At 34.6% G+C, this 14,814-nt stretch overlaps 2 protein-coding genes across 2 annotated transcripts; both read right to left on the bottom strand.

Annotated features, from left to right (window-relative positions):
* Positions 1-1,184: 1,184 nt before the first annotated feature.
* LOC145067190 (uncharacterized) lies at positions 1,185-2,490 on the bottom strand. Its single transcript, XM_079014383.1, has 4 exons — positions 2,218-2,490; positions 2,038-2,128; positions 1,850-1,988; positions 1,185-1,731 (listed from the first exon to the last, which is right to left on the bottom strand). The coding sequence occupies exons 1-4, from the start codon at positions 2,488-2,490 to the stop codon at positions 1,185-1,187; spliced, it is 1,050 nt and encodes a 349-aa protein (XP_078870509.1).
* An 823-nt stretch (positions 2,491-3,313) lies between these two features.
* On the bottom strand, positions 3,314-4,021 carry LOC145067191 (uncharacterized). The gene has a single exon (XM_079014384.1). It carries the CDS (start codon positions 4,019-4,021, stop codon positions 3,314-3,316), a length of 708 nt encoding a protein of 235 aa, XP_078870510.1.
* Between the last annotated feature and the right edge of the window lie 10,793 nt (positions 4,022-14,814).

Raw genomic sequence — 14,814 nt, forward strand, 5'->3', positions numbered from 1 at the left:
AAAGGCACCAGTGTCGGCCGTTCATGTATGTTAGTGTTTTTCGGACTTAGGTCCGATGTCGGGGGATAGCCCGATGCAACTTATATGTTCCGGACTTCGGTCCAATGTCGGGACAAGCCTGAGGAATGTTGTATGCTTGATGTCTTTGTGATTCTTGCATGTACTTGTTCGTATCTTCCGGACTTCGGTCCGATGCTGAGGCAAGCCCGATGAAGATTTAGCTTATATGTCATGTGTTATGTGTCCGATGTCGGGGCAAGCCCGAGGAAGCTTTATATGTTATATGCTATATGTTTATGTGTTATGTGTTTGTTGTTATGATATACGTATTCCGGACTTCAGTTCGATGTCGGTGGGGACCGATGCTCGACTTCGGTCCGATGTTGGGCGAGGCCCGATGAAGTGGGCAAGGCCCCGTATATGCTAATATTTGTTTATAGTAAGGTATGTGGTAGTTTGGGGGAGCTCACTAAGCTTCATGCTTACAGTTTTTAGTTTGGTTTCAGGTACTTCTGCTAGCAAAGGGAAGGTCTTAGGTTGATCGCATGGCACACACCATAGTCTTCTAGGCTGGGATATTTCACTCTGATATTTGATACGATATTTTGATACTTTGACAAGTTGTGATGTTATTTTTGAGATACATGGTTTATGATGTTTATATGTTGATGATATTCATGGTTTTAATAATGACTTAAAAACGAAATTTTTGGACCGTATTTTTAGGATGTTACATTTCTGCACCTATTGGAAATCCAAAAAAAGATCTATCAATCACTTCATCTAAAATGAGAGATTTCCTAGGTTGAGTCGTTCCAAAAATTGTGGAATTACTAAAATTCCATAAACACCATAAGGTAATCAATATGACAGTGTCAAAGGCTTGTCGTTGCCTTCTTTTTAAAGAAAGAGAATCAGACCACGAAAGGAGTTGATCAATAGAGAAAAAATGAGGAGTTTGGACTCCCTTCCAAACAGCAACACGAGTCCATATATTAATCAACTAATTACAATGGAGAAAAAGGTGATCAATAGATTCATCGGTGTTGGAGCGTATGGGGAAAAGAATCAAACCCATAGTAATTCCACGAAGAGAAAGGTTCTCTCTAGTAGGAATACTTCGTAACTGCAATCTCCAAATAAAGATATTCACCTTGATAGGCACCCAGTTATTCCAATGAGTTTCAGGACCCCCAAATGAAACATATGACTATCCAGAAAAAAGCTCTAAGAGAAGAAACAGTAAAGGAATCTAAAACATCAATAGTCCACCCGAAATGATCTGGAGTGGAATGATGAAGAAACCCTTGCATTAAGGTAGTGAAAGCAGTCCATTGAGTCTCCTCAATACCCCCTCTAGGAGCCCGCCTAAGACAATCAAAATCCCATCCAAGATGCACTCTATCACAGACCAATATAGATTTATGAAGATCAAGAGCATAAATCCTATGAAAAGAAGCAACCATGGGGTTATCCCCCTTCCACACATCATGCCAGAAAGAAGTCATATTTCCATCACCAACTCTAATAGGAATAAAAGGCATGAGGTCAAGATCACGATTATTAAGCTGCACCAGCGTCCGAATAACACCATTCCATGGACCAATCGAGCCTCTTCTCTGAGAGAGAGAACTGCAACCACCATTCGGACCATAAAGATCTTTGACAATTTTAACCCATATCAGATCCGGATTATGAAAGAATCTCCAGTGCCATTTATATAACAAGGCCCTATTGAAAGAAAAAAAGACTGCCAACACCAAGACCCCCATCCTTTTTTTGAGCTAAGACCCGATCCCAGCGAACCCAGTGCATGCATCTTTCATCTAAGTCAGCACCCCAGAAGAACCTAGCTCGAAGAGACTCCAAGGTGTTAACAACAGAGATTGGAACCTTGAAGATAGAAATCAAGTAACTACCAAATCTTCCAAGAACCGATTTGATCAAAGAGAGGCGACCTCCAGACGAAGGGCATTTCACTTTCCAACCTGAGAGTTTTGAGCGAAAACGATCAACAACAGGGGACCAAGCAGAAACCATGAGACATATTCTGACCAATAGGGACTCCAAGATGAATAAAAGGACAAGTATCAGGAGCACACCCAACCTTACGAGCCGCTACCTTAACCTGAGTAAAATGAACTCACACTCCGATCAACATACTTTTTTGTAAATTGATTTTTAGACCCGAAGCTAAATAAAAACACCTCAAGATACGAATGATTCAAGATCATTTGTGTCCCAATTTGACATCAGGTTAACATCATCAGCATAAAACAAGTGTGAGATATCAATCTCACTAATAGAAATGCCACAAAACATGCTTGCATTATGAGCTTTCCGTAAAGCTACATGAAGCCCTTCCATAACCAGAATGAATAAAAAAGGGGACAAGGGGTCATGTTGTCGTAGACCACGTTGGATTTGAAATTCATCAGTAGGGGACCCGTTAACAAGAACAGAAGCCTTAGCAGAATGGAGAAGCTCCATGATCCAGGCACACCACAACTTACCAAAGCCCATAATCTGCATAATCTCCAAAAGATACTACCATGAGACAGAATTAAAGGCCTTCTCAAAATCCACTTTAAAAATCATAAGAGTATTATTCGTAGACTTACTCCAAGCAACCACCTCATTGAGAAGAAAAGGACCATTCAAGATTTGTCTACTTTTAACAAAAGCAGACTGCTTCAGACTAATAATAGAACCAATAACCTCCGCCAACCTATTAACTAATAATTCACCAATAATTTTGTATTGTCACCCTATTAGACTAATAGGTCTAAAATCTCTAATATTCTTAGGGTCACGAACTTTAGGGATAACCGTAAAGAAAGAAGCGTTGCAACCTTTAGGAACCGAACAATGACTATGGAAATGTTGAATGAAAGCCACAAATTCATCAGAAGTAAGATCCCAAAATCTTTTCAAGAAACCAAAAGAGAAACCATCTGGCCCAGGAGCCTGATCATCCCAAACAGCCCTTTTAATATCATCATGAGAGAAAGGAGCTTGATGAAAAAGAATTTGATCTTCCGTGAGAGTACAAAACAGATTAGGATCAGTAGAAGGGCATCTTCCTTTTTTTTCTTCTCAAGAAAATATTTTTTTTAATAATTATGGAACTCCATTTTAACTCTCCCAGGATCGTACTACCAAACACCATAAATCCTGATACCTCTTATAGCAAGATGAAACCTCTTCTGATTAATAATGCCATGGAAAAAACCAGAGTTCTCATCCCCTTCATTGGCCCGCTGAATTTTCGCTTTCTGCGCCAACTCGACTCTAGAAAGATGATCTAAGTCCTTCAATTCTTTAATAGCTGAACTCTTTGTTCACGAAGATCAGCACTGCCCCCATCAAGCATAAGAGAAGCATCAATCTCTTCAACATTATCTTGAAGAATTTTCCTTTTACTACTCAAACGATCTCGAGCACTAGAGTTCCATAATCTTAGGTTAGATTTAAGAATTTGGAGCCTCTTCTTGAAAATAACCCAAGGATTATCAATCAAATTCCCAACAACAGTGGAGTTCCAAGAATTATGAACCACTTCATCAAAACCCTCCAGCTCAAACCAAGAATGAAAAATACGGAAAGGAGACAGACCATAATCCACGCGATGCTCTAATAAAACAATAGGACGATGATCTGAGATGTTTTTATCCAGAGCCAAACCTATAATGTGAGGAAAATGCAGCATAAGACCTTCGGAGACCAAAAAACGATCAAGCTTGGAAAACTTAGATCCCCATTTATCACTCCACGTATAAATAGGCCCACCCATAGGAATATCAACTAATTCATTCTGATGAATAAACTGATTAAAGGTTCTAGCTGGAATATGTTGGAATTGAGAACCAAACCTCTCAAACTCGTTTCTGACTTCGTTGAAATCTCCCATAACCACACATTCTCCTAAGAAAGAAGCAATCAAGGTAGAGATTTCATCCCAAAGTTGTCTTTTACAATCGTCTATTTGGGGAGCATAGACGGAAATCAGCAAAACATCCATTCTAGAGACAGCCCAAATCCCCTCCACCGCCACATACCAATCAAAGATTATTACTTTATTATGAATAAATATATTTGGGTCCCAGATAACCAAAATACCACCCGAAGCACCGCGAGAAGGAGAGAAAGAATGAGAAAACGCGAGGTTACCCCAGAAAGAATGAACGAGAGAGAGGTAAATTAGCTCCTTTTTTGTTTCTCGAATAGCCAAAAAGTTAACTTTAAATTTGACACAAAGAGATTTTATCCACACCCGTTTCTATAAAGAACCCGCTCCTTGAATGATAGTATTTTTAACATGTTCAGAACAACTATTCATATTAAGACCAATATTTTCTCCCAGTGCAATTGTTTTTTTTGGATTCAACCATAATTGAGTCGGTGTTGAAAGAGCCTTATGAGAATACATCATTCTCTCCATGAATCATATTTGAGAAACTAGGTGGATGAGATAAAGAATCATCCATAGATGGAATGCCCGACATGCGGATATATCCACCTAAAAAACCAACCAGATCTTGTTTATTTGAAGTATCTGTTCCATTTTTAGAGACCCAGAATTAGCAGTGTGAGCTGAAGAGTTCTCAGAATTCACAACAGGAATTGCTGTCAGATTGGGTGAAGTAGCAGGGGCTGCTTGCAATTCTTTAGCAGCAGCGAGCGGAACAGCAGCAGAGACCTAAACAGTTGCAGCGACAACTAGAAGGTTGACAGCCAGTCCAGGGGCAGTAGAGGAATTTGCTTGTGAAGCAGCAGGTGAACTTGAATCATGAAAGTCAGCAGGAGAATGGTAAAGAACGTTTTCTGTTGCTAAATTCCCATTTTGCCCCTGAAGCCCTTGTCTATTATTTTTATTCTTTTTTCCATTACCCCAACTATTAAATCCTTTTTGAATATCATTGTTGACCTCATCCACTTTCATTTTTTCAGTTGCATAATAAATACCAAACGGGTCCGATGAAACCTCCTCATTCCTTTCAAAATAATGAGAATGTTCTTCATTTTGTTCGTTGCCTTGTAGTTCACTGTTGTCCAGTTCAAGATTAGAAAAATCATGAACAAAGTAGGGAGTCACCTCGGAGCTTCTTTTACTCTAATCTAGTATGTAGCCTCATCGACACGGACTTTGATTACCTCTGAAATTATAGTTTGAATAGAAGTTAATATGCAAATCCTGTTCTTGTAAATATCTTCTCCAAGGTCATCATACTACGCAACTATTCCCCATCTAGAGAAATTTTTTCTAAATGGCTCTTTACTCCAAGCGGAAAGAGGTAATCCTTCAACATCAACCCACACTATACGTTATAAAGGAACAAAGGTTTGATCCCATGCTCTCTTTTCTGAAATCCAATGATCTATTGCAGTACTACACATAAAGTTTTTGCATGCATTATTGAAATTAAGTTCAATCAACACCCACAAACCTCCAATGTATCTTATTTCAAAATTATCAAATCCCTCATCCAAGCATAGCACCCGGAGATTAGGGAGTATGGAAAAATCTCTTGCCTTAACAAGACATTCTCTTTGTTTTTTTTTCAACTATGAAGTGCCCAGAAGTAAGTTCGATAATCTCTTCCATGTTTTTACTGTTTCTCATATCGTTGGCTGAGCCACGGACCACATTCGCATAAGAATTTACACTCACATCACAATGAACTACTGTGGAGAAGCCAATGGTTTGGGATGTACGAACATTTTTTTTCCAAGGAACGAGGGAGGGAGGCAAACCGTTTATATGAACCAAACCATACTTCACGAAGTTGTATAATCAGGGAGTCGCAATTACCAAGGCCTAAAAACCTAATAAATCCAAATTGTTTCCCCGATTTTGATAGTGTTTTTGCAATAAAAACACCAAATAGCTTACCTAAACGATTACAAGCTTGCCTGCAAACCCTCTGAATGTCTCCGACTTGAATAGAATCCAAAAAATTGGTGATAAAGAGAGAGGTTATATTTGACCTTACGTGACTATTTCTTGAATCAGGGCTGATACGATGAATCCTACGGTTTCCATGCACGTTCCTATTCCTGTGACTGACTGTCGTCCATGAGGTATTTCCCATCATATTGAAGACGTGAGATCACCGGCGTTTGATCCCGCCAGTGACTGATTGAGGATCAAAGGGTTTGTTGAGGACCAAAATCGCCGGTGACTTTCGTAAAAAAATTATGTTTTAATTTATATAAATTGATTAATTGATTAGATTCACATTGTGAATATGATCTGCATATAATTTTGTTTTAAGCACTCACAATGTGAATCTGACTTACTATTTCAACACTTTTGATCATTAATAAATTAATTTACTAAAATTTACATGTGAACCGATGTATATTTCCTTGTAATTGTATAATATTTTAACGTTTTAATTACTCATAAATTGAGTTTGTAAAATTAACAAATGATCTTGTTCAGACTGTGAATCTGAATTGTATATACAATTCAATTTTCAAAGATTCATAATAGGAATCCGACTTACTATTATTGCCATTGTAAATATGAATTGTATATAATGGTAATCTGAATTATTATTATTCATACTATGTATCTGAACTATATATATATATATATATATATATATATATATATATATATATATATATATATATATATATATATATATATATATATATATATATATATATATATATATATACTTGAGTTTTTAACATTCACAGCATGAATCTGAGTTAAAATTTCGATTTTCTTTTAAATCCATATGAATGTCTATTTTAAAAGTACCAAAAATTATGAATTTTGTTATATTTATTTATTTTATTTTTTTGATAAAAATAAGCATAAAAATTATAAAAAACTAACAAAATGAAGTAAGTACTTTTTTTTAAAAAGGTTTTTTTTTTTTTTTTTTTTTTTTTTTTTTTTTTTTTTTTTTTGATCCGTTGTATGTGTGTTCAACCTCTTAATGTGCATCTCTTTTTTTTTTTTTGGCCCTTGATCATATTGCTTGTAAGAGTTCCACGGTTTATAATGGTTCCTTGTTGAACTTATATATATATATATATATATATATATATATATATATATATATATATATATATATATATATATATATATAGAGAGAGAGAGAGAGAGAGAGAGAGAGAGAGACGGGGAGATATAAGTCCAATTGAGAAAATAAAAAAATGTTGAGATTGAGGAATCAATCTAAGCCACTCACATATATTTTACCATAAAACCCTCCGTCGTACCAGCACGACGGTGGAGAGGTAAAATTCATATGTGACTATAAATTTACGTATAATCACATATGAATCCACCACGTTCCCTCTCATTCGCCACATATCTACTGCCACTTTCACCACCACCACAACCTTCGTCATCGTCATCACCATCGCCACCACCTCCGTCACCGTTGCCACCACTAACTCTGCTATTACTACCACCTTCTTCACCGCCATGACCACCGTCACCACTGTCACTGTCGCCCCTGCTACCACCTCCGCTACCACGTCAACCGTCATTGCCACCACCACTCACCACAACCAAAACCACAACTACCACCACCACTGCTACCACAAATACCTCCACCACAAATTGCGATATTCATATATAAATAATCACTTGTGAACAGACATATATTTATTCATAAATGAATAAGGGTGTATGTGTGTGTGTGTGTATATATATATATATATATATATATATATATATATATATATATATATATATGAATACATATTCATATATGAGTAAATATTCATATATGAGTAAAATCTGTTTCGTCCTCCCAATACGTTAGAGTGCTTAAGCGACAGATTCGAAATGAGAGGTTCACATTTATTCCCTTGTTCTCAATATTTTTTTCTCAATTGAATCATTATCTCTCTCTCTCTCTCTCTCTATATATATATATATATATATATATATATAGAGAGAGAGAGAGAGAGAGGAGAGAGAGAGAGATAGGTTCAAGTATTGTAACTAATTATTGTGTGGATGTAGGAATGATATCTATTAATTAATTTTGGTAATTAAATAAATATTTAGTTAATCCCAAAAATAGTTGATTACATACCCTTAAAATCCCGTTTCTCTATAACCGATCCATCTTGTCTTCTTCAACCTAAACCCTAAACCACGACAGCTTTGCAACCTTTAATATCATCATCTTGTCACTGGTGCTTCATCCTCCTCATTCTCTATGGTCGGCTCCGACATCGATAGTCGGAATAGGTCCATACACCAATACCCTAGCCCCGATATGTTCACCCTAGTCTTTCATTCACACCACTGTCAACACCTTTTTTTCGTGCAGATATTCGCGATTGCGTCTTCCCACATTTACCCTACTCTGCCACAAGCCACTTGCATTTACGCCTCGTATTCAGCGATCTCCCTCCCCCCGTTTTTCTGGCAGCTTCATATGGCATCTATAGAGAAAGGGTTTCAGTGAAAGATCATTAGGGGCAGTAGGAATGGAGCAATGGAGATTGAATGCAAAAAAATAGGGTCGGTGCCTTGTCGGCAATGGCGACGTCGAGTGACATAGGTGGCCGAAATTTTACCAGTAAATAAGCCTGAATTTTACCAGTACATCAACAAATCAGATGGTGAATGTGACAACTGTCAATTTCCGGTCAAATCAAAGTCAAATAAAGTCAACAAGTCAAATCGATCGACTCAATTAACCCTTGTGTACTAGGGTTTACATTAGGTAATTACTGTACAACTCGCTATTCTAATGAGAAATCATCAATTGAAAAGTTCGTATATCTAGATTTCCTTAACCTAAAACTATGGTAAGTAATGAGCCAAAGCGATAAAACACTATTGCATACTCAACGGGAGTGTGTAAGATCCTTAAACATGGCTTAACGGGGTTTACGGACCTTGCGTTGTGAAGCCAAACACTCAAAAAGGTCACAAAAGAAGCCTCTCCCAATCTCTTTCACTCTATCTCTTTATTTAAAATCTCCTCCAAATCTCTCTCAAAAGTTCCTTTGACTTTTTATAATCATTCGGGTCATCCCGACCCTTAATCGGGTCAAAAACCACTTAAAACGGAGTAAAATGGGCAAAATAGCCTTAAGGAACCGAAACCCCTCTTTATGGGGCGAACCCTCTTAGAACTAAAGGTCCCCTATAGGGACCGAACCTGCTAAGAACCGAAGCTAGAAGAGCCGAACCCGAACCTCGCATAGGACCGAACCCGAAGGTCCTCTCCGACCAAACCTTCCTTTCGCCTTCGCCTCATCTCGCCTTCAGGCCATTTTGCTTCATGCACCTTCGGTCCTATCCTTACAACCGAGCTTCGGTCCCACCCTCTAAAGGAACGAAACCTCGCACCTTCGGTCCCCCATGCGAGAAGCTTCGCAGACTTCACTTTTCCTTCCCGATTTTCGACTAGTTTTGCGTTTTAAGCCCATTTTTTATTATTTTAACGCGGGATTTTTACCCAAAAACATATTTTAACACATAAAACCCCTTATTTCATAATTAATCACGTTTTGGGGCATAATACTTATCCATGAAGAGTGGGTGGGATATTATTGGTGGAGTGTTGACTTTGCTTTAGTGTATGACACAAGCAACCACCCCATGCCCACTCCATGACCAACCCTTGCCCTCCCACCATACCTAGTCATTCCATAGTACCTTTCCCACCATTTTTCAGCCATACACTTTGTCAAGTGCTAGAAAACCCTCATCTCTCCTCACATTTCTCTCATTTCTCTCCTTTTTCCTCCAAAAGACAAACACCTTTTCTCTCTCAATTCTCTCTCTAAATTTTGAGATTCAAGGCTATTCTCCAAGCTTTTCTTCTACTTTTGGTAAGTATTATCATCATCCATATGATTATTTCACTCCTTTCTACTCAAATCATAGATTTGTTACACAAACTCCTTCATATTTGTTTTAGATCTTCGAATCTTCAAACAACCTTCCAAGTGTTCTTGAGTTGAACACTTCCCTTCTTCAACATCCATCCACTGAAATCAATCAAGGTGAGTTCATACCTCTATATTTTCATGTTTGCCTTAAGTTTTAAAGGGGGGGGGGGGGGTAATACAAGTTAAAACACCAAGAACACAACTAAACTCATCCAACAGCTTTCATTAGAAAAGTTTAACTCCATTCACGGACTATTTTGGTCAACTTAAACATTTATTTTTCAAAACTGTATTAGGTGCAAATAGTTCAGGTTTATACCTTTAAAATGACTACTTTCACACCACCATAAGATTTTTCTACAATTTATGGTGATTTTTACAAAACTGCCTATCATTTCAGAAACGAATTCGGACCAGTCTGTGAATATGAACATTTTAACACAAGTTAAAGACTTACAAAAAGCATAATAAAAATTATGAATAAACTAGACACATTTTATGAACTCTAAGAATTTACGGATTCATTTTCGACTTTGTAATATTTTTGTATGATTTTTATAAAACAGTGCAGAACGGTTAAAAACTAGTTAACAACTTATAACTTTCATAACACTTTGTATTATGTTGAGAAAAGTGTATAACAATAAATTCTAAATATTGAATGTATTTTGTTGTTAGTTTATCATCATAAACTGAAATTTAGTCATTTATGATAAGGATTTTTCATTCATTTCGAACACATGTAATAAACTATAATAAGCATTGTTTATGGATTTTTACTGCATGAGAAAGGTTTATTCTCAAAACAAATGAGTTTTTCATATACTACATAATAGTAATAGTTTATGGACTCATAGCACTAGTGTATTTTCATAAAAGGGGTTCTTTTACATTATAAACGTTTTGGATAAACTATAATAGGTATAATTTATGTATCATCTACCTTTCAAACTCATTTACCAAAGGTTTTCAGTTCAGTTCACGTAAATCTGTTAATGAATAAATTTGTGAGACATTCGCTTCGCGTTACATCCAAGTAACGAAATCAAAAGTCCTGTAAATTGTAACCAAAGTCTCTTGTAGGGAGAACGTGATAGTTGTTTATAGATCTATATTGGGTATGACAAACCCACACCTGAGCTGCATGCAACAGCTAGACCGACAGGTCTGAGGTGACAGGTGTCATTTAACTTGCGACGCTTGAAGAACGTCGTATTATGAGGCCGTCTGAGTCATAGTATGGTTATAATAACTCACATGTGGTATTAACAAAACATAAGATTTACGAGTTTTTACTTGTAAAATAATCGAGTTTATGTCGATTTAAACTTGCATAAATTACTTTAAGTATGGAAAAATACTTGTACATTTCAGTCTTGACATTTAAGGCTACATGACTTTTATAAGGAAAATATTGGATTTTCTGTGGAAAGATATTGCTATTAAAACTACATTCATCTAGAATTGTTAGGCTTCAGCTATAATTGCTAAGTGTATATGCTAGAGTTATATAAGACTTTAGTCATAATCGACTTAGAATTGGTGGGCCCTCCTTACTTCTTGTTCATTGTTTGGTTGTGGGCCTAGGGCAGACCCATTATATTCGACGGTTTATTTAATTTAAATTTTATATAACTTATATACAGTGGGTGATTATAGAAGGGATCCACGGGTCTTTCTAGGGTACATTATCACATAACATAGGAGCATTCATTTTACACTTAATAAAGAAAATATTGGATTTTCTGGAATCATACTCTGTCGCTTTTATAAGGAAAACGATTTCTTCCTCAATCAAAACTCTTATGAACTCACCAACTTAATTGTTGACACTTTTTCAAAACTAGTTGTATTCTCAGGAAATCAGTGAAACAAGAAAACAACAACATTGTGAGGATGGGAGGTTAAATCGTCAAACAGTTCATTTTGTCATCATAATGTAATTGATTTTGAAACATGTAAACTTACTATGATGTAACTTTTTCAGTTATATTTATGATGGTTGTATTTACTTTTAGCACTATTATACTCGTTGTTGGGATACTATACATGAAGTCCTCCACCCCCGGACGTTTCCGCCATCCTTGGTTTGGGGGTGTGACAGTGAAGTCATCCAACTTCAGGTACATAGAATATCCATTTTTCATTTCGAATTACATTCAAACAAAACTCTTTGTTTCACAAATTGTTCATTTGTTACCCGAAATCTACTCATTAGTCCTCACAAATTTCTTCTACTGTCAAAGTCCCTCAACTTATGCTTTGGGTTACATTTATGTGAAAGAATATGCAAATTATTTTGCTATCTTTCTACAGTGAATTAAATAAGTGGTTATTTCAGTGACATGAATTTTCTAGTTTCAATTTTGTTATTTTTTTACTATCGATATTGTTGGTGCTACTACTTATTGATTATTTGTTTTGCATTGGTTTTTTTTGGGCAATACCACTTTTTTAATTACAGTTTCAACTTTGTTACCACCCGACAATTGGTATCAAGGAATTTTTTTTGATAAAATCTTGAGTTTAAACATTTCTATTTGTCCATCCTTACTTGATTAAGTGGAGTATTTTTTTAGGGGAAATGTACGCTGATATTAGCGATAACTAGATGCGGTTTTGTATGTGACTGATTATAGTTGATGACTTGAAAAACCCAATTTGGGAGTATGTATTTTGAATTATATGAGTTTCTTTGTTTTTTTCATAATATATAATGGGGAAAGCTAGGTTGTGATTTTACAAAAACATAGATAATATGAGCAAAAAAAAGTAGTTGAGTGTATAACTGTATATATAGCCAATGACTTACAAATGTTTAACTGAAAAGGACATTGGTGAAAATTTTATCTCTCATCTTCATGAATATCAAGCACCAAAGGAATAGCCTTCAAGTAGTAGCACTAGCAACATCACATTGGTATCTAATATGATGAGGGTAATTCTGCTAGAATGGAATCTCGAATTCCAAATCGGTTAGAATGAAATCCTGAATTCCAATGCTTAAGTTCCAATTCAACCTAAGCATTGAATTTTGTATGAGCTATCATGTCTAAAACTTCTTATTTTTTCTGCACTTACTCATTGGTTTGTGCAATTTTCTTCAATTTTTACTTACGGGTTTTGGTGCAATTCACAACTCCTCATATTTGGACAAAGGACTTTAGTTTTTTATTTTTCATTTGGTAATGTATTTTTCGATTCTAAACTAAATTTGGATTTGGTTTCATAGAAGTAGGCCCAAAACCAAAACTCGTGTTGAGAGTGATGGGCTTAAAAGGTCTAGTAATTGTACTATTTGAAGAGCTATTTATTGGTACATTTTCATAATCTCCATTCATCCAAAATACTTCTAGGTTGATTGGAATGGAGAATTGAAAATGATGCTTGACAAATGGAATGTCGAATTGAAATGATACTTGAAGAATGGACTGCAAAATTGAAGAATGGACTGCAAAATTAAAAGTGTTATTCATTTTGATTACATTCTGTTAGAATATGTACAATTATTATAAGATGTATCAGTCTGTAAAAATATTTATGAATTTGTATTTAAGTTCGGATGTGTATGAATATATAAGAATGTTGTTATTATTCAATTTCAGGTTCAAGAATTTTATTATTCTTCATTAATATTCTAATAGAATAACATTATAAAAAAGCAATATAATAGAACATCATTCAAACAGAATAACATTATGACATAATTAAAATTGAATTAATTAAAAAATTTTGAATTCAAAATTAAGATAATAAAAAATACCTTAAAATTTGAAAATTTCCTTATTAAATTTTTGTTTCCTAAATTGAAAGTAATGTAAATGTACATTTTTACCCTTCATTTAATTAAATGTTATTATTCTGTTTTTTTTAAATGTAATAATATGTATGGATGTCTTTATGAAAATAACTAAAATGATTGGTTCAAAATCATTCCTACATTCACACAATAATTAGTTAGAATACAATAACCTATATATATATATATATATATATATATATATATATATATATATATATATATATATATAGAGAGAGAGAGAGAGAGAGAGAGAGAGAGAGAGAAAAGTGAATATACCTTAAAGGTATACAAGTTTTGGTACCCAAACCCACTATAATATATTGTTTGTTTTATATATGCATTATAATTTTCTTGAACTTTAACTTGATTTATTTTCAAAATTTTTGAAATGTCACTATTATCTTCTTTTTAGATCACATCTTTTTGTCGAACACCTACTAGACTATATATATTATAGTTGAAAATGAAAATTATATAAGAGGAAGATAAATGTGAAATTTATAAAAATCTTGGAAATAATCAAGTAAGAATTTGAATTATAAAAACATTTGACAATTATAATTATAATGTATATATGATACCAAACGACATATTATTCTAATATACTTATTAAACTCTTTAATGAGACTAAGTTCAAAAATTATATAAAATACACTTTTGTAAAGTCAAACTATAAATGAGGTTTTTGCATGAATATGAATGAGAACAAGTTAGGATTAGGTTAATGAAGTCTTAAAATGGCATTTGAAGCGTTCAGTCAATATTTTAAATATATAGTTACGTTGAAATGAGATAGAAAAAAAATCACGTTTCATCAAAATATTATTTTCAATCAAATTTGATTCATTTTACTTAATTTGGTAACGATGTTATGAAATGTTGTGACTTTATACATAAGGTCGGTTTTGAGAAATTAAATATTTTCAAAGCCCAAGATGAATTAGTAAAAAAATGCTTTTATTAAGTCTAGCTTTTATTTTTAAATATAATAAGATTTTATTTTTAAATAAATCTATTCTATTAAATGAAAATCTTTTTGACACATGTCATACTCTTATTGATTTGGTCAAATGTCATTTTGTGGTTATTTTCAGTTAATTTTTTTTCCACATGTCATTTTGTGGTTTTTT

Source organism: Lactuca serriola, chromosome 8, assembly GCF_051521515.1.
Source record: "Lactuca serriola cultivar US96UC23 chromosome 8, Lser_US96UC23_V15, whole genome shotgun sequence".
Classification (NCBI taxonomy): Eukaryota; Viridiplantae; Streptophyta; class Magnoliopsida; order Asterales; family Asteraceae; genus Lactuca; species Lactuca serriola.

Excerpts from the sequence above, each read along its gene's own strand:
- LOC145067190 (XM_079014383.1), bottom strand. The coding sequence starts at position 2,490 with ATGGAGCTTCTCCATTCTGCTAAGGCTTCTGTTCTTGTTAACGGGTCC. Across the intron at positions 1,989-2,037 it reads TGGTCAGAATATGTCTCATG|GTTGGAAAGTGAAATGCCCT; the intron begins GTTTCTGCTTGG and ends CAAAACTCTCAG. Across the intron at positions 1,732-1,849 it reads TTGGAGTCTCTTCGAGCTAG|GGCCTTGTTATATAAATGGC; the intron begins GTTCTTCTGGGG and ends TTCTTTCAATAG.
- LOC145067191 (XM_079014384.1), bottom strand. The coding sequence starts at position 4,021 with ATGGATGTTTTGCTGATTTCCGTCTATGCTCCCCAAATAGACGATTGT.